The 27,535-nt window shown below is 46.1% G+C and overlaps 1 protein-coding gene across 1 annotated transcript in view; it reads left to right on the top strand.

The window, feature by feature from the left end:
- The window catches only part of SYT12 (synaptotagmin 12), a 116,247-nt gene that overhangs the window by 58,521 nt on the left and 30,191 nt on the right, over positions 1-27,535 (top strand). Inside the window, exons 3-4 of the mRNA XM_088470397.1 lie at positions 3,518-3,711; positions 6,344-6,709. Coding sequence (XP_088326523.1) covers positions 3,518-3,711; positions 6,344-6,709 — 560 coding nt within the window. The remainder of the gene's footprint in view (positions 1-3,517; positions 3,712-6,343; positions 6,710-27,535) is intronic.

Raw genomic sequence — 27,535 nt, 5'->3', positions numbered from 1 at the left:
ATATCTAGTTGTCTTTGTCATTAAAGACTAAATAGTTTGTTCTACAATGGGCTAATTGTCCAAACTAGTACAGAGCACAGCAACAACACAGTGATAACAGTGTAAAACAAAATAGTTATATATCCAAAAGCCTACCTTTAATGGAGGCCTGGCTAATGTTTAAACCTATATGCAGGGTGATCAGGGATAATTAGTTTTGCCAATATACTTACTATGACTACACAGATTTAACCACTTATTTTATGGAATGGGATTGATGCTGGCGGCTGTTTAGACGCCGGTTCAAATCGCGACAGCAGGTGCCCGACAGGATGAGATCCCGACTGGGGTAGGTAAGTATCCAATTCCTAACCCTCCCTTAGTGGTGCCTAACCCTAACCTCCCCCCCAGAGGTGCATAAACCTAATCCACCCCCTACCCGCACCCTAAACCTAACCCCAGTGGTGCCTAACTCTAACCCTTCCACCTAGGGGTGCCTAACCCTAAGCCCCATCAAACCTAACCCTAACCTCGCTAGAGTCCCTGGCGTCCTCGGTATTCATCTGTCAGTATTAATATAGGCGTCCGTATTTTGATGCCTATGTTAAATCCCTTGCTGGGATTCCGCAATCGGTTTTGAGACCAGAGGTGTCATCACTACATCCCTATTCCATTATTTACCAATATGCAGAGGTTTTGGCAGGAAAACTGTATTGTTTAGGCTGGTAAATAGAATGGGATTCATTCAGCTGAGAAGGGTTCTACTGCAACCAAAATCCACCTCCCTGGTGTCTAGTGTACTGAGCCTACTGCCAAGACGTCTCACTGGTTAGAAAGCCTCCTGTTCTGCCAGGGATTAATATGCACCTACTGCACAGTACAAATGCCATTGGTAGTTTAGTGGGGCTTTGACAGGGCCTTAAATGTATGATTTTTAGTTCAGTTACACATGAGGGGGAAAACTGGTGCAAGCGAAATGCCTTCACCAGTCAAAGATGGCCACTGGGATTAATGCCAAATGAAAGAGCACACTGGGGGCTGGGGAATATTCTAGGGCTTTAGTTGACCAGGTCGGGCATCTAATTTAACAAGGGTACCTTACAGTACCTGTTCTGCCAACCTTGACTAGTACACACACCTTTTTTTTTTGTGCTGCCCATGTCCAACTGTTCTTAGAAGGGGTTCATGCCAGAACCTCAGTTTGACTCATGCCGCCTCTTCATCTTGATCCCAGCGACGTCATCTGGACAGCAAATGTTAGCTCTTTTGTGATCGGGAAGCGTATGGCACCATGATTTGTACTTGGCTCATATACAGTGCCAAAATTCAGTTGATTGGCTCACGCAGGGCCGTAGCTAGGGTAGTGCGGCCAGTGTCACCGCACAGGGCACCACAGGTCAGGGGGCGCTGTTTGGGCCTGTCAAACTTCTATTTATTATCATTCTTGCTTGTAGCTTCCTCTTATTTCATCCCCAGCATCTCCTGGCCTCTCCTATCTCTTCCCTGGCTCTTCCCCATGAAGCCATAGCTTTATTTTGGGTGCATTATGTCCCTTTGAAAAATGAGGGGGGCACCAATGCTCTTTCTGGCACAGGGCACCAAAAAGTTCTATTTACGGCTCTGGGCTCACCATGCAGCCTTTGATTATGTAATGATGAATTCTCAGAGATTTATGATGCCCAGTGCCAGAGACCATCATGGACAAACAGCTGAACTGAAGAAGCCTCTGCCTGAAGGTGCTGGTGAGCAAATCTTCATCCTCTTGGAGCAGGAGCAAGAACAGGGAGCTGACAAATGTTCAGACTGGGCCAGAGGCAATCCAATTGAGGTCCAGAGGCCTTACACATCTGCCAAATAAGTGTGAGCACAGGGAACTTGCCCTCAGGATATACAGATTATTATTATTATTATTATTATTATTATTATCATTTATTTATATGGCACCACAAGTGTTCTGCAGCGCCTTACAAAGTAGATAAACAAATAGGTTTACAAGTGACTTACAGTACAATACAATACATTACATGGATAATAGACATTGCTCCATTCGCGACCATTCGCGACCATAACACCCAGATAAGCAACAGAGCAAAGCAACCAAGTGTTAGGTGCTCTAATGGGGAGCAAGAAGTAGATGAAAGTAGAGAATGGAGAAGCACAAGAGGGTAGAGGGCCCTGCTCATAAGAACTTACATTCTAAGAGCTCACTCACGTTTGTCTACATGAGCAGTTCCTTTATTTTATTTCGGGATAGTCCCATGCTATAATGTCATATACACATGCTGCTGCTTGAGAGGGTTTAGTAAAGTTCGATGTTTTTAATATCCTAAGAATTATATTTACCTATGGTGGGTAATTCTATAACAGGCAGTGTTTCCTGACCTTAGTCCTCAAGGTACACTAACAGTCCAGGTATTTGTGATATCCATGCTTGAGCACAGATGGTTAAATCAAAATAACTAAGGTACTTCTTAAGACACCTGTGCTCAAATATGGCTATCTTTACAACCTGGACTATTAGTGTACCTTGAGGACCGTGGTTGGCAATTTCTGGTGTAGGGTAACGGGTAAGTCTAGTGTGCTTTGGGGGTCATTCAGACCCGCTCGTGAGCGGCAGTACGCTGGCAAGCGGGTCGATGTTCCCCCACTGCGCATGCGCATGACGGAGGGAGCTCCGTCGTGCGCATGAGCGAGACCCAGCGAGCGACGGGCTCTCCATCGCTCCGGGTCTCGCACCAAAGGGGGCGTGCTGTCGATGTTGATTGACAGCACGCCCCCTTTGGTGGGCGTGCTGGGGGCGTGCCTGCCAGACGGAGGCGTTCCCATGGGAACGCCTACCGTCTCAAGCCGGCCCCACTGACATCACTAGTAATGTCAGTGGGAGTGATTTTGGCTCTGATAGAGCCAAAATCACTCCAGGGCTTGCGGCAGCGAGACCCTACCGCAGGGTCTCCATCGCAAGCCCGATGGTCGCGATGGTCAAGACCATCACGACCATCATCATGGACGCTCGCTATAGCTGTGGGTGGTAACCCACAGCTATGCGAGCGTCCATGAGGACACTCCAAAAAAAGGTAGGAGGGTCCTGATGCAGAGCGAGCGCTCTGGTCAGAGCGTACAGCTCTGAATCAGGCCCTTTACCTGCTCCCAGAGTTACTTATTTCTCTCTGATTTCTGAAAGTTTGCTGTTTCTCCCCAAATAATTTATTTTATTTTATTGTCCTCTTAGGTAGAAGTTTCAAATATATAAATAAGTAATTTACAGTTGGTTTGGGAAAAGTTTTTTTTTTTGTATTATTCATTGCTCATTACTGATGGTATAACACATGAATACACTTCCTAGTCGGGCTGTTTGAGCTTTAGGACTTCCAGAAATGTTGCACAGTAGAAAATTCTTGCTTTGATCACTAAGTGACGTACATGGTTCTAGAACCCATTTAGAATGCTTTATATGTTGGCTGCCATCATCTGAATGTTATGTGTCATTTATATTTCTACATGAAAGCACTCATCAATAACTTATGCACTTGCTTGACAGTCATCACAAGTCCGCCAGGATGGGAAATAGGAATATACATTGCTGGTGCGTTGACGCTACTTGGAGTAGTGGGTCTATACCTATGGAAACTGTACAGATCAGGAAATTACCCATCACCTTCACCGTTCCCCAACTATGATTATCGATATCTCAAGCACAAATATGGGACATCATACGCTGAGGTAAAGAAGAAGGTAAGCACATGTTGACCAACTGCGAGCATGTGGATTATATTTGGCTTGGTTTTAAGAGTATTTTAATTCACAGAATGTTCAAGATATTGTTCTCGGACAATTGTTCTATTTTTATTGAGTAGATTCACAAAATGGTAAAATGATGATGAACACCCTTTGTGCCGATCGCTGTTTTTGGCAGTGCAGTCACAAATTTGTGGGCAATCCCCCGGACCACCAGAAGAGAAAGCAGCCCTCCCGCATTCTGTCCACTTCCTAGCAAAGTGGGCACTTTGGAGAGGATAATGCAGCAAATTGCGAGAAAACTGTGAGGGGGCGGGGCCAACATGACGTGATCCTATGAAAATAACTTCATATTGGCCCCACCTCCACTCGATCAACCTGCTATTTGTGGCATTCCTCGCATGAGGGCAGGGCCTAGTAATGCGTAGCGCCAGGCCCCGCCCCCACCTGTCAGCTGCACCTCTCCTCTGAGCTTTTCCTGGAGGAGAGAGTGCAAAAGTAGGCAAGTAGGATACATACATACATACATACATACATACATACATGCATGTTCCCATTCTGCTGATCAGCATTTGTGAATCTGTGGCTTTTACTAACGGCTTCATGCAATCTTCTGTTGGTTCATTTAAGTAATGGTCTGCTATGGCTGTCTGTCAACATTTGTCTTATTGTCAGACTATTGGCAGGGATATTTTATTTGTAAACTACTACTGCTGTGTTGTTTTTATTATTTTTTTGCATATTAATCTACCGCCACTATATTAAGCAGCACTGAGCAGAAACTCACACCAACACAGATGGCATTAAATGGTTTCACTATCTCATTTAAACAACGCTGTGGTTTTCGATAAATAGATTATAACACAAAGGTAGAATTGTTCTCGGGTGATTAGGGCCCTGTAGTTTTCCTTGGTAGAACTAGTGGGTGTGCTATTCAGAAATTCGACATGGACAGTATGTCGCATTAACAAAGTCAACACTGATATAATGTAGACCCTGTTAATGTTGACAGTCGGCATGTTGACAATGCATTTTCCATTGACTTGTCAACTAACCCTAACCCAAAACCAGGGGCTTCCAAACTTTTTTCTTGGAGTGCCAAATGAAGAAAATTACGTTGAATGGAGTCCCACAAGATTGCTTCTCACAGTTTGCCCCCCCAGCAATTAGGTAAGTGTTCTTTGCTGAGTCCCCCCTGGCGTGCCAGCCCAGAGTCCCCCCACCCCCTGGCGTGCCATCCGAGAGTGTCCCCCCCCCTCCCTTGTGTGCCAGCCCAGAGTTCCCCCCCCCCCTCCCTTGTGTGCCAGCCCAGAGTTCCCCCCCCCCCCCTCCCTTGTGTGCCAGCCCAGAGTTCCCCCCCCCTCCCTTGTGTGCCAGCCCAGAGTTCCCCCCCCCCTCCCTTGTGTGCCAGCCCAGAGTCCCCCCCCCCCCCTCCCTTGTGTGCCAGCCCAGAGTTCCCCCCCCCCTCCCTTGTGTGCCAGCCCAGAGTTCCCCCCCCCCTCCCTTGTGGGCCAGCCCAGAGTTCCCCCCCCCCTCCCTTGTGGGCCAGCCCAGAGTTCCCCCCCCCCCTCCCTTGTGGGCCAGCCCAGAGTTCCCCCCCCCTCCCTTGTGGGCCAGCCCAGAGTTCCCCCCCCTCCCTTGTGTGCCAGCCCAGAGTCGTTATCCCCTTGTGTACCCCCCTTATGTTACTTACCTCTCTTGATCTGTGTCTGAGACATGGTCTGAATGCCGACAGACAGAATATTGATATTCTGTCCATGACAACATTCTGCCAGTGCCGACATTAAGAATGCAGGCATGTTGACATTCTCAGTGAAGGTGAAGATTGATTACATTCTAATTTAAAATTAGTTAAATGGATGAATTGGTATGTAATGCCAGTGGCTGTTTAGCCGCTGAATCAAATACCGTCAGCGGCAGCCCGGCAGGTCAAAATCCAGACAGCTGAAGGCAAGTACCCTAACCCTCCCCTCTCCACCCCTAACCCTCCCTTATGGGAGCCTAACCCTAACCTCCCCCCATTAGTGCCTAAACCTAACACACCTCCCCGCACCCTAAACCTAACCCTCCTAGGGGGGGGTGCCCAGCCCTAACCCCCCTAGTGGTGCCTAAGCCTAACCCCACCTTCCCCTACCCTAACCGTTCCGTGGGGTGCCTAACCCTAAGTCCCCCTGGGTGTCCCTAAACCTAGCCCCCCCACCACGGGATAGCGCCCACCGGTATCCTGACTGTATGCCACTTCGATGAGATATGCCGCTGGACAGCTCTATTTACGTGTGTGTCTACATCTAACCATCGCTTTTATATGGACACACCCTTTTTGTACTCGGTGTACATTTGCCAATCTGTTCCCTACACCGTTTCGCCTCTCCAGGCATAAGGATAAATAAGTCAACAATACACAACAGTCTACCAACTGATGTATGCGTCAGCATTTTATGAGTGTATGTGCAGCATGGAGCTCCTTAATGTTTAGAGGATACAGTACCTTTTGCATTAAGAAGAAGCTATATAGTATGATTTAGTATCTATGAAAATGTTGTTGGCTATAGGTGTGAAAATTGATACATTGTCATCTCATCCACTATTCTGTTGCTATTTCACTATGGTGTTTTCTTCCATTCCACAGAGAGCTGCTCATAGCAATTCTGCAAACAATGTGAGGAATCTCAATGACACCTATGAAAGCATGACGGAATTTGGCCATATGGAATTGATCAACAGAGAGATGGAAATGACGCCATATGGGATGTTAAAGAAATCCGTCTCTACGGATTCTCTCAGCTCCATCTCTTCCATTGGGAATAACTTCGGCCAAGACTTTACCGTAGGACAGATTGAAGTGACTATGGACTATGATGTGAATTCCAACACATTGCACGTCATGCTTATACAGGGGAAAGATCTGCTAGAGAAGAAAGAAGATGGCGCCTTTGAGTCCTGTTTCGTGCACATTAGTCTGCTCCCAGATGAACAGATTGTGGGCATTTCAAGGGTAAGGGACTTTTATATATGGTTGTCATTTTCACCTTATGTTTGTTCGCTTTACCTTTCAAAGTAATGATATACACTACAGTTCTTAGTGGAATGTGTTTAGCTAGATGGTTTATACTTAATTGTTTAGGTTTAGTTAGATGGTTAACACTGGTCATAAGGCCTCTAGCCATACAGCACCTGTTATGTCCAACAGTTGCAGAACTTCGTCCTCAGTACCCCATAGGCAAACACAAAGGGGGGGGAACACATGGAAACCTCTCCCCTCTAGAAATCCTGCGTTTGCTCCAGTACCTGGATACAAGGTCTGCCATGCTTCTCGTACCGGCTCGTATAATGGAGTTTAGGTTCTGCGTTGCCTCAGATCCCTCTTGGATAGAAGTCGCTTAGCAGAATGTCGTTTTAAGAGAGGAGGGGGTCTGTGTGCAGGCTCTGATCGGGTCCCCTCCTCATCGGTGGTGCAGTAGACTCTGGCATTGTGCCAGAGTCTACTGGGTAGGCGAAGGTCTCCGGGAACATGCCACCTGTGCCGCGTTACCATGACATCTCTACTGCGCGTACACGAGTCTCTGGAAAATGGCCACAGTGGCCATTTTCCCGGTGATTTCTGCAGCTCTGCAGATAGCACCGTGCTGCCGGAGCGGGTATGTATATCTATATGGGTGCAGGTGTGAGGAGTGTGGGCCGCCCCTGGACCCAGGGGCCCGTGTGCTTGCACCCATTATAGATACATCCCTGCCGTTTAGACATGCACAGTAACTCTGCCAGGACCGTGCTTGGAAGTAAAGTGATCACACGAGCATTCACTTTACCTTTCATTACTTCTGAGGGACTGGCTCCCAAGATCCTATTGGAGCCCATGTGCCTGCATGTAGTTCTTGATACATTCCCCCAATACATAACTTCTTATATTATGCTTATAGGACCTATAATACAGTCATTGAGGTATGTTTTTTTTTCTGTGTACTTCAGGTAACCAAACACATGCCTATGCATTTTTACCTCTTTGTGTTACCATGTTTGATATAATAGTCTTTGCATGAGTGCATAGGACTGCAAAATAATAATAAAAAATAATCTGACTAGATCTACAGATCCCTGTTTCCCCAGTGCCAGGTAATTGTGCAATGTGTTTGTACATTACATATACTCCCACCTCCCTCCAGTTGGTGAGACACTGCAGTATAGGAACCGTGAATAGCTGCTGTGTGTACAGACGAGCAGAGGAAAATCAGGCAGACCGTCCTTGGGGGATACTGCCTGCCAGGCTTCCAGCATCCCAGTGTGATGCGTGGGCGTTTGTGCTACAAGTTTAATATGGTAGATACTCATTAAAATATGACAGCAGAAAATCTTGGCCTGCGTCTTTTTATATACTGCACGATTCTCCCCCAAAGAATACAGTACATTCATCATACTAAGCATAGCCGTACCAGAGACTATAATAAAACCTTACCTCACACTTTTGTCAAACACTGACATTTTATTAACGCTTTAATGCAAGGATGAAGGTGGAACCCTCCGACAACCATATTAGACGACAGATTGAGGTTAACTCAAGCAGAATAAAGTTCCATGGGGAAAGACTATCTAGGATACAGTTAATAAGGACATATTTCCCCAGGGCAGGATTCGCAAGGAACATTCCAAACAAAATAAAAAATTTGTCAATACAACCGTTTGCCTCAAATGTTCAGAAATTTCAAGGTTGTTCCTAAACATATATATTTTGCAGTAAAATAATGAATAATACAGTCATAATAAATAAAAACATTATTTTGTTTAAATATTATTCCAGAAAAAAAGATATATAATATTATATATATATTTATATAAATATTTTTCAGAGTTGATATAAAAAGCGATGATAATTTAATTTTTTCAATTTTTTGAAGGTTGCGGCAGTTAGACGCCATTGGCTTTTTTTTTATAAACATTACTTTATGTTTATACGTTTTTGTTACTAATGGCAGATGTCATCAATCGAGAGGTAGGGTGCTATCTGCTTGTTTCATGTATAATGAAGTTGGTCCTAATTGCCTTTCAATGTAGGCTTTTAATAGCGTAATGTAGCTGGATGGATTTGTTTCTGTGCATTTATAACACTCTCATCTATTTGTAGCCTACCTCCTACATGAATTGGAATGAGCAGCTTAGTTATTTATTTTTCCATATAATCTAAAAATAAATTGAAATCATGATAGTATAATGTGTCCTTCTCATATACAGGAAAATTACAGTCACGCTCTTTAAGAAGAATGGAACACTCCCAACATAAACTTACGCAGACGAAATAGTATTTTATTGTAAGAGTACAAAATCCCCTTAATAAGGTGTCATTTGTAACAGCTCCTTCATTTTAATTGCTGGCAGCAGCCATACTTGTTGCTCCTGTCTAAAGGTTGAAGGCTTTCCTGGAAACTGACCATACCATATGTAAGCAGTTTTAATTGTAGCCTTCCGGACTATGCTTAATCTGCTTAATCCTTGCCGGGCTGTAGTGCCATGCACATGCTCAGACCGCCTTATAGCATGCTCATTTCATAGTAACCTGTCGCCGGCAGCATTAGGCTGCACACGGAGAACGGAGACACTGCTAGACAGGTAACTCATGTAATAACCAATGGTATAAAAGTATCACTGCAATATACAATGGTACTTAAATAATTATACCGCCAGCAGCTTGTTCCATTGTTTAATGGAGCCCCGTGTACTATGATATTAATGCATTTATCTTTACAAGCCTTTGCATCTCTACTGCCTGTTACATTGCTGGTCTATGTGGCATAACCTGCTTTATTGCATTGATGGTAAGCTACAGTGAACATTGGGCCTGATTTAGGTTTGGGAAAAGAGTAAAGCTGGGTACAAACTTACCGTTGTGTGTACCCGGCGATGCGATGGCCGACGGACCGATATATCGGCTCCAATCACTTGCCTGGCGTCAGCAGCTGGGTCGTTCCATCGGCCTTACATGCAGGCCGACGGAACGACCCAAATGGACAACCTGTGGGAGCTCGCATGGCTGTCCATAGTGGGTACACATTTGCCGATGTGAACGATATATGTCGGCCCTATCCGCCGGATCGGGCGATATATATCGTCTAATGTGTACGTTCAATCGTTTACAAAAGTGTCTAAAATGACCAGCGATGCGCGTGCCCGCTGGTCATTTAGACATCTATCATCTCGTTCCAACATGCTGGTCAACCTGACGATATCAGGTTTAGCAGGTTTCCAGATGATTAATCACCTTGCACTGAACGTCTGCACGTTCAGTGCAGGCTCATCACACGACTGACAAATGACTGAACGATTACAATGTCGCAATCGTGCAGTCGTTTTCAGATCTTGTAGTGGATACCCCCCTTAACTGTGTACCTGCACGAACCATGTTGAACGCAACATTTGCATGGCCCCTCGGTATTCTTTTCAGTACATAAATGGGCTTCGCTATATATTTTGATGTCATGGTCGTCATGTCCACATCCACCAAATCGACATTCAGCATGTTGACATATTGACAAGCACTTTTTAGCTAAACCCTATCAGTAACCCTAACATTAAGGGCTCTATTTGGTAAACTTAAAACCATATATTCTCCTTCCCCAGCCTCACAGCTACAACGTCCCTCCTTGCCACAAATTTCCCCCATGGTTGGAAAAAAAAAAAGACAAGATAAAGAAAGAAATGACCTGCTGGCAGCCATTGGTCCACAAGGGAAATTGCTGGTGATCCATATGTCCAATCTGCCCCTGCTCTGTTCTCAGTGTAGAGTGAGCAGTATCTGTCTGGTGTGGTGCTAAGACAGATCAGTCACCAGGTCCAAGTACAGTCCACCCTCCTGCCCTAACTTTACATTTCCTTATCTGCCCATCCCTTAGTCCTTTGCCCCCTCCATGCTAAGCACCTTGAGTTTGCGTCTGCTCCTGTGTGAGTTTCTATCACCCCCTTTGTGTTTGACTGTCTCAAATGTTGTATGTGAATTTCTTTAACTCTAAGTCTATCTGCCTCAATCTTTGTATGTGTGCCAATGTCTCCCCATCTGTCTCTGTATTTCTCTCATTCTGCGCCATACAAATGTTTTTGTCTCTGATGCCACATTATGGGTGCCTCTCCCTAGCTTTCCACTTCTTTGAGTGTCCCCTCTCATCCCATCGGTTCCACCTCCTGCTATCTGCTCCCCGCCATCCACTTTCCTCTTGTAGCAAATGTTCTCCTTATATTTCATATTCTCTCCATGTGATACTGGATGCCTAAATCTGTTTATTATTTATGCACAAACTGGCTACCTGGCTCAGTTTGTGCATAAATATCTATACTGGGCCAGTGTTGTGTGCTTGACCCAGAGTCTACAATTTGTCAGCAACCCCTGATTGCGGATGATCGATCTTTAGTGTTTCAGGATGCAAGATATCGATATATATTGGTGCCATCCTACCCCCCCAACCTCAGAGTTCAAATTGGGATGAACGACCTGGTGGGATGGTGGGCAGCCTTCCAAAGGCCGGGCTATTGTGAAGTAAGGTTGCCACGAGCAGCAGCCACTTGAAATGATTTTACAGGAGGAAAGGTGGCGAGAACCTATTGCTCCAAAAGCACCGGATGTGGTCTCACCCCTTGCCCCACGTGGCATGCCCTTTTTGCGCGCAATCAATTTGTCCTGGATTATGTCTGGGACAATGCTGGAAGGGATGAAAGCAGGAGCCGAATGTCACAAAGAACTGCAGATTAGGACATTATAACAATCATAAATTGTCACTTATAATTTAAGAGGGTGCAAATTTGCACTAGAACCACAGCAACCAAGCAGATGTTTCCTCTCATTAATTTTTAACAAGACAGAAAAAATAAATATCTGATTAGATACTGTGATTAGTTGCTAGATTCATTCCTTTGCGCAGTGTTAGTACATAGGCCTCAGTGAGAGATATGGTTGTAAAGAAATATACAGTACTATGCATCAAGCAGCCTATTGTTACTGCATTTTTCTTCATTTTACAAGAGATCAGCATCTGATGCAGCAAACTCAGTGGAGCAGGAAACATTTTTAAAGGAAGCAAATTAATACAAGTGGGATTTCCTGCAGTGACTGGGGATTATCGGTCATATGTTGCTGGGTTTTAACTATCTTGCTGCTCAATTTTCACATCTCTGAGCATCCTGCACACTTTTTAAAAGCACAGTGAGGAATGCTGCAGGCATGTGGAAAATAAATTAGGTTATGCAGGGGCGATTTAAGAGAGAAGGGGGGGCCTGTGTGCAGTCTCTGTGATGGCCCCCTCTCTCTCGCGCGCGCTTTCATGTGCCGAATAGACTCTGACACAGGGCATGATTAAGAGATGTACATTCATCCGAGGATGAATGCACATCTCCGATGTGTAGGGGTCTGCGCCTGCGCAGGACCCATTCTCTGCATGTGCAGGACGGGTCCTGCAATATCGCTCACTGATCCCTCCAAGCCGCAACATGATTGACATGCTGCAGTGTTTGGGTGGCAGAGCAGGGGCGTGCCTGGTCACCATTCCCGGGACGAACAAGGCTAGGGTCTGCATCGGCAGACGTAGGTTCCTGGACTCTTGTGTAACCAGGCATCGGCCAGACTGCGGGAGGCTTCAGCTCCTACAGCTTGAACGAAGGAGCAACCATCACTGATCCCAGCAACGATGGTGATCCCAGCCTGCGATGTCTGTCGCAGTGCTGGGATCGCAAATGCAGCAAAGAGATTTCTAACAACTCCTTCTGTGTTTGCATCTGAGGTGGACGGATTTGCACAGCTGCTTTTGTGCGGCTATGTAAATCCGTCCATCTCTAATTCAGGCCCACTGTACCAGGGTATACTGCGCTTGTGCAAATCTCCGGGAAAATGCTGCTGGTGCCATTTTACCACTTCTGCTGCGTCCGTGGAAAAGTAAGTATAGTCTGTGTGCAGGGGGTGTGGTGGGGATGATGTAGTTATGAGACCGGCGGCCGTGGTGCTGCCGGTGTCAAACCCGATGCTGAAAGTCCGACACAGGACTTAAGATAGGCATCGAAATACTGACGCCTATCTTAATCCCGACGCTGGAACAGAGATGCCAGCCTGAACCAGGTAATTCCGGGGGGGGGATTAGATTTAGATAGCATAGCGGGGTTAGCGTTAGGTTTTGGGGGGGTTAGGGTTATTCACCCCGAGGGGCAGGTTTAGGCTCCAGTGAGGGGAGGTTCGGGTTAGGCACTAAGGGGGGAGACTTAGGCACTAACGGGGAGGGTTAGGGTGCGGGTGGGGAGGGTTGGGGTTAGGCTACAAGAAAGGAGAGTTAGGGGGAGAAGGGGGAGGGTAAGTATACTTACCCGACCCCTGTCGGGATACCAACTATCGTGCACTGCTGAATCAGGCCCATAAACTGTTATCTCGTTCCTGGATTTACACTTCTGTATTTTTGGGGAGGCTTTCTGGCTTCAAATAAGTCACCGGACAGAGGGCCTGATTCAACAAGGATTGCAAATGCAAAGCTACATGCAGTCTATAGATATATGATGTATGCACGCAGGCTATAGATATATGATGTATGCACGCAGACAACTTTGCAATTGCGATCCTTGCTATGATGCAAATGCTTCAGGAGGTGTATGACACCTCCAGCTGCATTTGCGATCACAGCAATGCGACGGAGGTCACAGGCTGGGATCACCATCGTGACCATCGGTGGACGGCACCGGGCCTCCGGCCAGCTGAGTAAGCTTCAGCTTACTCAGACTGACTGGCTTGCGAGCCCAGGACACTGCATTGATCAACGCAGATCCTGGGCTGGCCACTCCAGGAAAATGGTATGGACACTTTTCCGGGAACGCCGGCCGCACCCGCACCGCCCCTTAAGTGCCTCTGCTTGTCTGTCAATCGGACAGAGGCATTCAAGGGTCTGCGTGCTACTACGCAGGACCCATTGTGCACACTCGCAGATTGGGTCCTGCGTGCACGCAGATTCTCGATAATCTGTAATCTGCACTGCATTTGCGCTCACTGCTGAATCAGGCCCAGAGTCCGTAAACTTATTTAGAAAAATAAGTAATCTTCCATCTGAAAAACACATTTTTGGTCAGCTGTAGGTCACCAGGCTTGATAAATACAGGACATATATTTAACATACATGACAAGGTTATAGGGAATCTAATAACTTGTGATGCTCCAGCACATAATCACTACAATTAGAATATCATTCATTTACCCCAAGTGGCAGAAAACAAGTCTCCATTCACAGTTGTGTTGATGCAGAGTTGGCAGCAAATTCACCCCCAAATGGCAAGATGAAAATGTGTTCACTATCAAAGCTGCAATGGTCGGGAGCCTCCTGAAAATTGGGTGGTACTCCCAGCCCCCCGGAAGAGTAGGCAAGTCTCCCAGTCGGCACCACGCACCCCCACCCCCTCACCATTTGCTCCCCCTTGCAATTGGCCGGTTTGGGGGAGACGATGACACGATTTGCACTTAAACGCATCATCGAGGCCCCGCCCTCGGCTGCACAATGCCAGTAATCTCGGTATTGTATAGTGGGGGCGTGGTCACGATGACGCAATCACACAGTCACGCCCGCGCCTACAAATTTGCATCACACCCGCGCTCTGACTATCTAGCTGCCTTCTCCCGGAAGAGGCAGATAGATTGTCGGCAATCCTGTATTGGCCAAAGGCTGCAGCGAGCTAACTGGCTAAACTAAGCGACAGAGCGACGGCACAAACACATGGCAGTTTAACAAGTATATAGCACATCTACGAAAAACAATTGCATGTAAGTGCAGCTCACTTCAAGTTCACTTCTGACAGACATGCACAAGAGCCTGTGTGTACTGGACTGCAGGCGCTAGCTACAGGGGCATTTTAAGAGAGGAGGGGGCCCATGTGCGGGGCCCCCTCCTCTCTCCCTGGTGGCTGGCAGCCGACTGACGCGGCTGTCCAGCCACCAGAGCATTAGTAGACTCCGGGCACTAGAGTGTGCCCTGAGTCTACTACGCATGTGCAGAACACCGGAAAAATGGCCATGGCGGCCATTCTCCGGCATTCTGTGCATGCACAGTAGACTCCGGGCACACTCTAGTGCCCGGGGTCTACTGCGCATGCGCAGAACACCGGAAAATGGCCGCAGCGGCCATTTTTCCGGTGTTATGAGCAGCAGTGACACCCGACGTGGGACCTCGGACAGGTAAGTTTAAAAAACAAAATGGGTGCAGTGTGTGCGGTGCAGGGCCCACCTGGACCCCGCACACACTGCACCCATTATAGATACGCCACTGGCTAGCTAATATCTGGCAAACAAACATACACAGTGACAAAGATGCCTGCAGTCTTTTACATGCTTCCCACCCACTCCATCTACCTACAACTCTCTAATGGTGGCTAGTATGTAGTATTGCAGCATGAGCTACAGCCCACGTCCTCTCCATACACTGTCCTCTGTGAAATGGCACCTGAAATCACGAGGGAAGGACATACATGCAATCCGAAACACGCGAGATATGGTTTTTAGATCTGAATTCCAAACTTGACGAAAAGACCAGAGTCAGGACTGTGTTCTACTCAGAATCCCAGGGTGATCCGAGACGAGACTCCGTTCGACTCAGAACCCTAACGATCAGTTGCGTTCGGTTTTCAGCAAATCCGAACCGCTCGTCTCTGACACCCATGCTTTAGCAATTTGCTTTGCATCGCTATAAGTTTTTAATAAAATTTAACAAACATCAGATCCAACTCTCCATCTTGTGTACAAGACATACTAAAACAAGCACAGAAACACTTAGGGCTCTATTTATTAACATTATTTTTACTAAAATAAAGTGAAAAAGGGTGTTTTCACACCCTTTTCACATTATTTTATTTTCACCTGTAGTTATTACAGGGCAATTGGAGTAGAATTAGTAAAATTCTACTCCAACCCCTAAGTATCACTTATTTTTAGTAAAGCAGATCGCATTTCACATAATTGTAATGGGAAATGTGATCCGACCAGAGTTACTAAAAATAAATTGCAAAAAAATACCGGGGGAAGCCCTGTGATAATAACGCCACCTGGAGGTGGCGTTATCCAGGGTCTCCCCTGGTTACCGGGCTCCCACTCTGCTCTAACGGGGAGAGCAGAGGCGGGAGCCGGTACCAGTAATCAGCTATGTGGTCTAAACAGACCGCATGCTGATTGCTGTAAAAAAAAGAAAAAAAAATGGAAACATTTTGTTTTTTACTTACCTGAATCCAGGGACCGGTGATCGGGCCTCCGGTGATGGCTCCTCTCTGGTCAGCTGGTCTCCCACAGTGCACTGCTGCCTGGTCATCAGGTGATCGGGTCCCAGTGCAGTATGGGAGATCACCTGACCGGGAAGCCCGGAGAAGATCACCGGAGGCCAGGAGGATGCAGGTAAGTGTAATGAAGGGAGGGGGGGTCGCGGGGGGCAGGGCTTAGCGTCGGTGGGGGGGTAGCAGCGACGGTGGATCGGCGCATGCGCGGGCTCTTAGTCGCGGTATTTTTTCCGCAGGGACAGAGCTTTATCGCAAGCTCTGTCCCTGCAAGGGATTTATAGTAAATCCCTGTGATATTGCCCGAATTCGCAATGTGAATTCACTCGGTAATATCACACTACAATCCGCATTCAATATGCGGATTGTAGTAAATAGAGCCCTTAGTGCCTGATTCTGGGTAGGATACAAGTGGAAATGCTGACGGATCTCACGTATAGCTGAAAACTGCATATGCATTGTAGAAAGAAATCAGCAACTACACCTGCGCCGAGCCATGTGTACTTGCATAGAGGCCCTGATTCAGTGGAGGATGCAGTGGACAAAATCGCGCAGAACCCGTACTGCGATTTTGCGTGCAGTGTGGAAGCAGACTGTCAGTGATTGACAGCCTGCCTGTATTTCTGGGCGGTGACGGCCTCAGTTTCCAAAAACAGGCACGTCACCGCCATTGGGGATTTTAGTGAGGAGGCCAGAATCTCTGTTGGCTGACAGAGATTTCCTGGCCTTTTTTGTGCATCTGCAGCGGCAGGCTTGGGTGACCCTCATGGTCACTTAGCTGGCCAATGCTATCGCAGATGATCCGATGCTGCATCCTAGGATGCAGCTTGGACCAGTAATGCATGCAGGAGGCGTGACGCCTCCTGCTGCATTACCATATTGGTAAAATCTGTCATCTGCTGAATCAGGCCCAGAGATTGCAGATTGTTCCATCCATTGATGGACCAATCTTTTCATGAATTGGGTGTTTCTGGGCGGCGACTATGCAGATGCATGGTACTGCTCCATCCAGTGGGAGTGTAGTGGGCGTGGACCCAGTGTGTGCAAGTCTAGATACTAATGATGACGGCTGCAGATCTGGACAGAAAAACAGCGAGCAGGTCGGCCTTCAACATGCAGACGCACAGACGTTTGTCATTCATAGGTAGATAGCATAAGGTAGTAAGTACGCTGCTGCGGCCATACATGACCAACGATTTCATGAACTACGAACGATTTTTTACAGTATTAAAATGAATGAAAATCAACCAAATCTGACTGCAAACACATCAGATGTCAGAAAAAAACGTGGTTCAATGCGCTCTTGAACAAAAAGCTAAATTAGAAGTAACTGCTCATGTAATGGTTTTGAGTTTGTTTTAATTCCTAGTGCTGCTTCAAATGTTAGTGGCTTTCCTGTGCCACTATAGACTCAAATGGTAATTGTCATGCATACGAGGCGCAAAATAGGAATTAATGGTTTTAATGAGTAGGGGTAATAAGAAGTATAGCAATGCATTAATAAATACCAATAAAAATAACAATAAAAAATTAATCCATAAATAGTCTAAAATGTAAATTATTCAGCATAGGCCTAGTTGCATTTGATCAATGTAAAATTAGATTGTATGTTTACAATTGAAATACAACATATGGGCACCTCAGGAAGAAGGCAGTTCAGTGTATTCCAAATAATGGCATCAATGTGTATACAGCAACATCACACATATTAATTAGGGGTGAGCGGGTTCGGATTTCTGAAATCCGAGCTCCCCGATCCGAGGCTGATCCGAGTCCGGCTCGACTTTTCCCGCCTGACTCGGATCTGAAATCGAGGCAAAACGTCATCATCCCGCCTTCCGGGTCTCGCGGGTTTTGGATCCTATATAAGGTACCCGCGTCGGCGCCATTTTCTCACTCGGCTGTGGACAGTGAAGAGGGAGGGTGGGAGTTAGGGCTGGCTGGCTGGGCTGTGTAGTGTGTAGTGTAGTGTAGTGTTGTGCTGTGCTGTGCTGTGCTGTGCTGCGCTGTGCTGCTGTTGTCCATAGGGGCTGTGTCCACTACTTCAAAGTCCATAGGGGCTGGCTGAACTGTGTTGTGCAGTCAGTTGTCCATAGGGGCTGTGTCCACTCCAAAGTCCTGGGCAGTGTCCCAGTCCTAAAGGGGTGCTGTAGTGTTGTCCAGGGGGTGCTCTGTCCGTCAGGGGTGCTACCCCAAGTGCTAAAAAAAATATATTTTTTTTCTGTGTTTGTGAATTGTGTGCGCAGTAGCCGCACGTGCATCAACAAAGTAGTGCCAAGCGTGCACCTGTGTCATAAGTAAAGGGCCGGCTGGCTTGACCGCTAAAGGGTGCTGTAACCCCCAAAGTACACTCCAAACCAAATAAAAAAATATTTTCTGTGTTTGTGACTTGTGTGCACTGTGGCTGCACGTGCATCAACAAAGGAGCAGCGCCAAGCGTGCGCCTGTGTCCCATAAGTAAAGAGCCGGCTGGCTCATTTCTTAAAGGGTGGTGTAACCCACGAAGTGCACTACTCTCCAGCAAATATAAAAAAATATTTTCTGTGTTTGTGTGCGCCTTAGCCGCACGTATATATCAATATAACATAAATGAAGGACAAAACTTTCTCCGATAAAAATAAAATAGGGAAAGATCAAGAACCACTTCCTCCTAGTGCTGTTGCTGCTGCTGGGAGTTGTTCATCATCCCAGAGAGGAAGTAGGAACACCACTACTTATACTAAACAATTGACCCTCCAACAGTCCCTAGCGATGAGGATGAAGTACGACAGCAGTCATCCTGAAGCAAAACGTATAACTGAGGCCTTGACTGCTATGTTGGTGTTAGACGTGCGTCCGGTATCCGCCATTTGTGCAGTGGGATTTAGACAATTGATGGAGGTAGTGTGTCCCCGGTTCCAAATCCCGTCTAGATTCCACCTGCATCCTCAAAGCAGCAGCGACAAGCGTGCGTCTGTCTGTTAAAGGATTACATCGGTGACAGCATCCAAGTAGGCATGTCAGATATTCCGTACCTGTACTGGCAGGAAAAAGAAGCAATTTGGAGGTCCCTGTACAAACTGGCTCTATTTTACCTGAGTCGCCCCCCCTCCAGTGTGTACTCCGAAAGACTGTTTAGTGCAGCCGGGAACCTTGTCAGCGAAAGGCGTAGGAGGTTGCTTCCACAAAATGTGGAGAAGATGATGTTCATAAAATGAATTATCAACTCTTCCAAGGAGACCAGCCTCCAGAACGTACAGAGACACCTGTGGTTGTGTATTCCAGCGGGGACGAATTAATACTCTGTTAGGTTGAGGATGTACTCAACACTGAAGAGGGTGAGGAATCGGTGGATGAGGACGACATCTTGCCTCCGTAGAGCCAGTTTGTGCAGGGACAGATAAATTGCCAGCTTGTTTTGTGGGGGCCCAAACGAACCAATCATTTCAGCCACAGTCGTGTGGCAGACCCTGGCGCTGAAATGTTTGGTTTGTTAAAGTGTGCATGTCCTTTTTATACAACATAAGGGTGGGTGGGAGGGGCCCAAGGAAAATTCCATCTTGCACCTCTTTTTTTTTCTTTGAATTATGTACTGTTTGGGGCCTAGTTTTTCAAACTGCCATCCTGTCTGCCACTGCAGTGTCACTCCTAGATGGACCACGTGTTTGTGCCGCCCACTCGTATCTCTTAGCATAGTCATCCAGCTACCTCGGTGCAACCTTTTGGATATAAAAACACTATTGTGAGGTGTGAGGTGTGCAGAATAGATTGGAAATGCGTGGAAATTAAGGTTATTGAGGTTAATAATAGCATAGGAGCAGAAAAACACACAAATTCTGTGATTTTAGCTGTTTTTATGCTTTTTTTTAAAAAAATACAGATCCAAAACACAAAATCCAGAACCCAAAACACGGAAGGGTGGTTTTGGCAAAACCAATCCAGATCCAAAACACGAAGAAAGATCCAGATCCAAAAACAAAACACGAAAAGTGGCCGGTGCACACTCCTAATATTAATCCCTTTGAGTTGCTGTAGTTTGCAGAATTTAATTAATTAGCTGTTTAGAATACCATCAGTCATTAAAATTCACCATAACAGGTGAATGGGTGGATGTTGGAAAATGCAGGTTTCCCAATATGGATTCAGGGGCCTATTCATTAAACGCAAAAATTCAATGGAGATAATTAGCTTTAGAACTCTCATGGAGTTCTAGCTAATTATAGGTGGAATTCATCATTCCACCTCTCCATAAGTATCTATTCCGAAAAGCTGTCATTTTTGCGATGACAGCTTTTCAGGAAATAGATACTTTTCCCTGCCTACACTACCTTATCGCATCTGGAAACAGTGCTGCGCATGCGCTGTTACATCTGTAAAACCAGCGCATGCGCAGCACTGCCTACAGATGCGTTAAGTTTCGTACCCCCACCCCCACCCCCCCGACCCCCTCCGCTCACCTTCCCATCCCCCCCGACTTACCTGTCCACGCAGCAGCCTCCGGCTCCGTCATGCTGGTCTGTCATGTGGTTTCCCAGCAGACCACATGACAGATTAGAAACGTTCTTGTGCTCTGCTGGGGAGCACACATGTCCGACCAGCCTCCGGAGCCTGAGGACGGAGCAGAGCGCCGGAGGGACTCGTCGGGGGACCTGCACACGCTGATACAGGTAAGTGGATTCTGCTATTCGCCACCTCACAGTGGCGAATAGTAACTGCATCAAATTCCGAAAATTGATAATTTTCGGAATTTGATGAATACCATAATTTCCACATCCCCATACTAATGTATGGGGAGTGTGGAAATTAACGCAGGGGAACTTAGCAAGGAGATATCTGAAGTCTGTTCATGAATACCAAAATAACGTTATTTAAGGAAAATGTCCTTAAAAACATTATTTTAGTGTTGATGAATAGGCCCCTCAGTCAGGTAAAACAGTCTCCAGTCTTTACTTTAAACTCTCTCCGTTGTCTCGAAGATATAGTGAGACTTTCCAGATAGTTTGCATGAATGGGGCGGTGCGCGCACCTCCTACCTTTGTGCTGATATCTGTGGGATGTAATGTTGCCTCCCTCTGGTTGCTCACCGAGTCCTGATGACAAAGTTGGAAACCCGTTCTCGGTGGGTCCCGCGATGCAGCAGCCGCTGAAGGTTGGGGAGAGCCGGCGGTGAGCGTGCACGCCTGTGTCACCATCGGATCCCTTCTTCCGGGTAGCGCTCCTTCCAGGGGGCGTGGCCAACGCGTTTCGCCCGTCCAATCAAATGCGGCCTTCGTCAGGGCTGTCATACAATCTAATTTTACATTGATCAAATGCATCTAGGCCTAAGCTGAATTATTTACATTTTAGACTATTTATGGATTAATTTTTTATTGTTATTTTTATTGGTATTTATTAATGCATTGCTATACTGTTCACTCTTCTTATTACCTTTAATCATTAAAATCCATTAATTCCTATTTTGCGCCTCGTATGCATCACAATTAACATCAGATGTCAGATATCATTATCTGACAAATGGGAACGCACATCGTTCATCATTGCAGGGACATATGTCAAATTTTCTTTCAGATATGAACGATTTTTAAAATCGTTATTGTACAAATCTGAAGGAAAATCTGACTGTATGTATGCACCATAACCTTAACTAAAATCTGTAATCTTTTTCTCTCAAACAAACCCCACCCCACCCCCCAAAAAAAAAAATAAACAAACTAAAAAAAACACAGGGGCTACTTCAGCATTTCCCGTATGTATGAGTGTAGAGAACCGGTCCTGCATGATTGACAGGCAGAGGCATTTAAGGGGCGGTGCGGGGTTTAGCCGGCGTTGGCAGAAACGGGGACATGTCTGCCCTATTCTCCGGGAGTGGCAAGGCCGGGGGCTGCGTTCACGGACGCAGTTTCCTAACCTCACAAGAAAGCCAGCCTGAGTGAGCTGAGGCTTACTCAGCTACTCAGCTGCCCGGCGCCATCCTCGGTCGCAGTGCTGGGATCGCAAATGCAGCAGGGGGTGTCATACATATTAGCACGGACGGAATTGCAAAGCTACACGCAGGTAGCTTTGCAATTCCGTCCTAAGCAGAATCACCCCCACAGTTCGGAGCAGGGGCGCCGAGATGGGGGGGGGGGGGAACGGGTACTAATGGAGGGGCCCAGCGCTGCCCCCCTCCCTCTTACATCACAGCAGTCCAGCACACACTGTGCTGGGCTGCACTGGGAGACTGCTCGCGGCTGCTACGCAGCGGCCGCAGCAGTCTCCTGCCTGTGGGAGGATCAATCACAATGGTCGTGCGGCCGACTGACTATGCACCAGGCTGAGGGGCTCACAGCCCTCCCCCCCCCCCTTTGTGCAAAAATATGTTTTGTTTTTTTTCCCCTAAGGGGGCATGGTCACGCCTCCCGAGAGTAGGCCATGCCCCCTTCACCCAGCGTAGCTGTTTGTGTACCTGGTTCTGACCTAAACTACCATCCCATCTCTCAACTCTTGTGCTGCTTGAAAGACTTGCCTACACCCGCCTCACACACTTTCTTGACTTATTGGACCCACTTCGGTCCAACTTTCATTTCCAACATTCAACAGAGACTGCATTGACTAATGTGGCCAATGACTTGATAACTGCTAAGTCTAAAAATCCATTATTCACTTCTCCTGGATCTCTCTGCTATATTTAAGATTGTTGAACACTCTCTTGGATTTGGGGAGGTAGGCTGCACACTTGCACTCTGCTGCAGGCAGGAGGGAAGTGTTATGGGGGAATTGGTTGGCCATCATCCTGATTCTCCCCCCCTACTTCCTTGATTTGCCACTGGTAGGTACTGGAGGCTGCAACAGGCAAAACAGCGATAAGATACTGTATGTAGCTGGACCTCAGGAGGTAGAGCTACTGGGGTTGCTTCTGTTCAAATATATACTCTTTGTAGAAACATGTAGTCACCGTAGGTCATAGAACTTCTCAGGAGAGGTAACTGTCACTGTCTTAAAAAAAATTCCAAATAGTCGCCTTCTTATTTTGGCAAGCCTCTTCACTTTCCTGTGTGGCAGCAATGAAAACATGATGGTATAACAGGGACCCGAGCAGTATTATTTCCCATCATCTCCTGGGGGATATGTAGTAAGCCTTGGAACATGATAAAGTGGAGATAAGTAAATTACCAACCAATCAGCTCCTAACTGTCAGTTTACCGGCTCTGTTTGAAAAATGGCAGTAGGAGCTGATTGATTGGCTAGTACTTTATCTCCATCCACTTTATCTCTTTCCAAAGGATTAGTACATCTCCCCACCCCCCATGACGGTATGACATCTCTACCGTGAATTCTGAAAGGCCTTCTCCCGGCACTTGCTTTACATGCCCTTGGTGTATCACACGGTAGTAAATTTATCTCACTAATTGCACAGCTTTGGATACTTGCAGAACACGAGGTCAGTTTAATTAATTGTCCCCTGAGATGAAACTATATTATGCAACTATGCTACCTCAGCCTGCCTGTCCATTTACTCTATCGATTAGACTAAGCTTGTAATGAAGCAGTGATCACTGATCCCTGCTGTGGCAATCCCAGCTCAAGTCATTTAAAACCCAGCAGGATGACATTGTTTGCAAATGTACAGTAAAATCTACCCCTATGCTTATATACAAACAGAAATAGGAATTATATACATCAAAGCGCCAGAAGAACACGGATGCCAATAACTTCAGACTATGCGACACAAGGCCTATGGTTTTGTTTTTTTTTCACAATAACACAGTAATTATAATTATATTGTTAGTGAAGGTATCAACCCTTACATAGGAGATGTCAATGCAGTAAACTATGCTCAAATGATTTATTTTCTGTTTGTGGCTTTGAATACAGAAATGAGTGAGATTTCTTCAAGCAGATGGTCATAAGCTTAGAAAAAGCTGAGCTAAGGGAGATAGAGGAATATTTAATGTAAAGCATTGTCAGAACACTGTAATTGGCCGCAAATTGCTCCACAGTATTTCATATTGGGGGAAATTCCCCTATGTCAGCATTCTGTGAAAGGATTTCAGTAGTAGGAGGCATCTGATAATGGTGACTGGCACTAGAATACCCCTTTCACACTGCCGGCAATATACTGGGTTGTTGTACAGTGTGAAAGGGCCCAGTTGAAATAACCCGTCGTGAGCAACCTGGCATTTCAACCCAGGTAATGAACACGTGTTCAACACAGCTCACGGTGCAGTGTGAACGGGTAACCTGGGTCCATGTGACCAGGGACCTGTACACAGGGGCAGGACGGGCCCAGGTGAAGGGGGCGTCACCTAATCGCAGGAGGTGTAACCACGCCCCCTTAGTTTTTATTTATTTTTTAATATATATATTTTTGCATCGCTGTGTAGTGGCGCACTGGGGCAGGAGGTGCTGTGAACCCCTCAGCCTAGCTCAAAGCCGTGGGGGGGCGTGATCAGCGTGTGCAGGGCTGCTGTGTGATTTAAGAGGGAGGGGGGACGGCACTCCTGCCCGTACAGCATAGGAAGCAGAGCCGGCACTTGAAGATGATCTCATCTCCAAGCTAAACTAAGCTAAGCGACAGCAGTGGGCGGCAGTAATGTGGCAGTTCAGCTTTGAACATGGCACAGAGTGGCATTGCAGTGGTAGACAGGATAGCAGTTTAATAAACTATATGACCCCTAGGAATTTTAAAAACCAAGAATGCTTTCCTTAACTAGGTCAGAGGCCCAACTGAGTTGGAATGTTTATGGACTGCAGACAGGGAAAGGACCGAAGGATCGATTAATTTTTAATTTATTTAATTTAATATTTTGATTCTTACAAAAATTTATGAGGGAAGATCAATCTAGGATCAAGTTCTTCAGTTCCTAAAATACATCTATGATCTGGAGGAGGTTTTTAAATTTTTTATACATCATGCTCTAATAAAAAAAAAATGAGGTGGCCTTGCTTTTGGAGGTGCTGCTAGAACATACTGTAAACAGACGTTTACTTGTTTGTACTCAGGGAGGTTGTTAGGGATAATGGGACCAAGACTTGCTGTTTACATCAGAGGAAAGCAGCCTGTAGTTCTCCGCCCACCCCATCAATTTGGTGGTTCAGAATATTCTTTAAAAAAAATGAGTGGCATGAAGGAGATGCTGTCTGTGGCCATTACAATTTCTGAACATTCATAAACCATAAAATTAAAAATGTCAGGCAGCAATGCCCCAAACAGCACATAATGCAAAGAAAAGAGGTGCAAGATGAAATTGTCCTTGGGCCCACCCACCCTTATGTTGTATATATGAAACAGGACATTCACAGTTTAACAAACCAATCACTTCAGCGACAGTGACTTGTGGCTGAAATTATTGGTTTGTTTGGACCCCCCACAAAACAAGCTGCCAATGCGCAGTGGACATTGGTGGCAATGATCCCATACACAAACTGGCTTTACAATATAGGTAAGATCAGATGTCGTTATAGTCATCCCCATCAGTGTGTACATCCTCTTCTTCACACAATATTAATTCGTCCCCGGTGGAATCCACCATTACAGACGCTTCTGTATTTTTTTTTACTTAATTGCTGGTAAAACGTCTTCCTTGTGGAATTTGTAATTAATTTTGGTGACCATAATCTTTTCCACATTTTCAGGAAGTAATCTCCTACGCCAATCACTGACAAGGTTCCCGGCTGCACTGAAAACTCTTTCAGAGTACACACTGGAGGGTGGGCAACTTAAGTACAGCAAAGCCAGTTTGTGTAAGGGACTCCAAATTGCCTCTTTTTCCTGCCAGTAGTGAAACAGACTATCTGACATGATTATTTTAGGGATAGTATCCAAATAGGCATCAACCATTCTCTGAATGGTGACCGTATCAGACAAAGTCACGGTAAACATGTCACTTATTGTAGGTAGTTCTTTCAGACCCAACCAGATGTCATTAGTTTTTGCTGACTGATCTGCATAACCACCAGCAGTGGGTCTCTTAGGTAAATTTAGTTTTTTTCCTGGCAGCCGCAGAAACTGAAGCAGGAGATGATGCCGTGTCACGTGCCGCTTGAGCTGACAATTTTTTCAACAACAGCTCTTTGCATCTTTTCAGATTTATGTTCATCGGAAAGAAAGACACAAGGTATGACTTAAACCTAGTGATCTTATTTCAAGAGATTGACGACCCTTGGATCCTGGTGAAGCGAATGAAGTGCTTGATCTACAAGTCTGACATACTTAGCGGAATCACTCCGTTTCAGCTCCTCCTTCATTTTCTCCTGCTGCTTTTGCAAAAGTCTGATTAGGGGAATGACCTGACTCAAGCTGGCAGTGTCTAAATTAACTTCACATGTGTCAAGTTCAAAGGGTTTGAGAACCTTGCACAACATGGAAATTATTCTCCACTGTGCTTGACTAAGGTCCATTCCCGCTCCTCTCCCTATGTCATAGGCCATAGTGTAGCCTTGGATGGCCTTTTGCTGCTCTTCCATCCGTTGAAGCATATAGAGGGTAGAATTCCACCTAGTTACTACCTCTTGCTTCAGCTGATGTCAGAGAAAATTCAACAGTTCATTCTGGTTCTGCAATCTTCGAGATGCAGTTGCTGATTTTCAAAAATGTCCAGAAATCTTTCAGACCACCGAGAGCATTTCTTGCACACCCGTCATTTTTAAAAAAAATGTTGCACCACCAAATTAATTGTGTGAGTAAAACATGGGATGTGTTTGAATTCACCGACATGTAATGCTCGCACAATATTGCTGGCATTGTCAGAAATCACAAATCCAGAGAAGAGTCCAAGTGGGATAAGCTATTTTGCAATGATTTCCCTGAGAGGTTCTCAGCGGTATGCCTTTTTAGTGAAACCGGTGATACACAGAGTAGCCTGCCTCTGAATGAGCTGGCATGTGTTAGATGCTGCTGCTGTTTGCACTTTTGGAGGCAATACACCTAGCCAGTGGGCTGTCACAGTCATGTAATCTTTAGTTTGCCCTGTCCCACTTGTCCACATATCTGTGGTTAAGTGGACAGTGGGCACAACATCATTTTTGGAGGACATTAATATGTCTTTTTTTAATGTCCTTGTACAGATTGGGAATTGCTATTCTAGAGAAGAGGAATCTAGAAAGGACATGGTAGAGGGGACACAGGACCTCCATTAACTGTGTAAAACCCACTGCATTAATGGCGTATACTGGACGTATATCTAATACCAGCATAGCTGTTATGGCGTCAGTAATCCGCTGTGCAACTGGGTGTCTGCTGTCATACTTGTTCCCCATTGCAAAGGATTGTTTGACAATCAATTGTTTGGCTAAATTAAAAGTAGTCTTCCTCCTGGTCCCCTTCTGGGATGAAGACCCACTCACAGCAGCAGCAACAGGCATAGCACTCAAGGATCCTTCTGAGGAACCACGGATAGGAGAGGAGTCAGTCATTCTTACTGGTTGCAGAACTACTTTCGATCACGATTGAGGATGTTGATGATTATGCAGGTGTCAGTGGTGGAGATTGCAGGCGCTTGGATCCAGATAGAAGGGAGCAGCTAGGTGACACTGGCCTGATTGTTGTTACATTTTTTTTAGCCAAAGTTTCTGAATTTGAAAAACCCTTTTAAATTTTATGAAT

The sequence above is a fragment of the Taudactylus pleione genome, unplaced genomic scaffold, assembly GCF_031769625.1.
Source record: "Taudactylus pleione unplaced genomic scaffold, aTauple2 ptg000100l, whole genome shotgun sequence".
NCBI lineage: Eukaryota > Metazoa > Chordata > Amphibia > Anura > Myobatrachidae > Taudactylus > Taudactylus pleione.
This window is presented reverse-complemented; position numbering and strand designations above follow the sequence as displayed.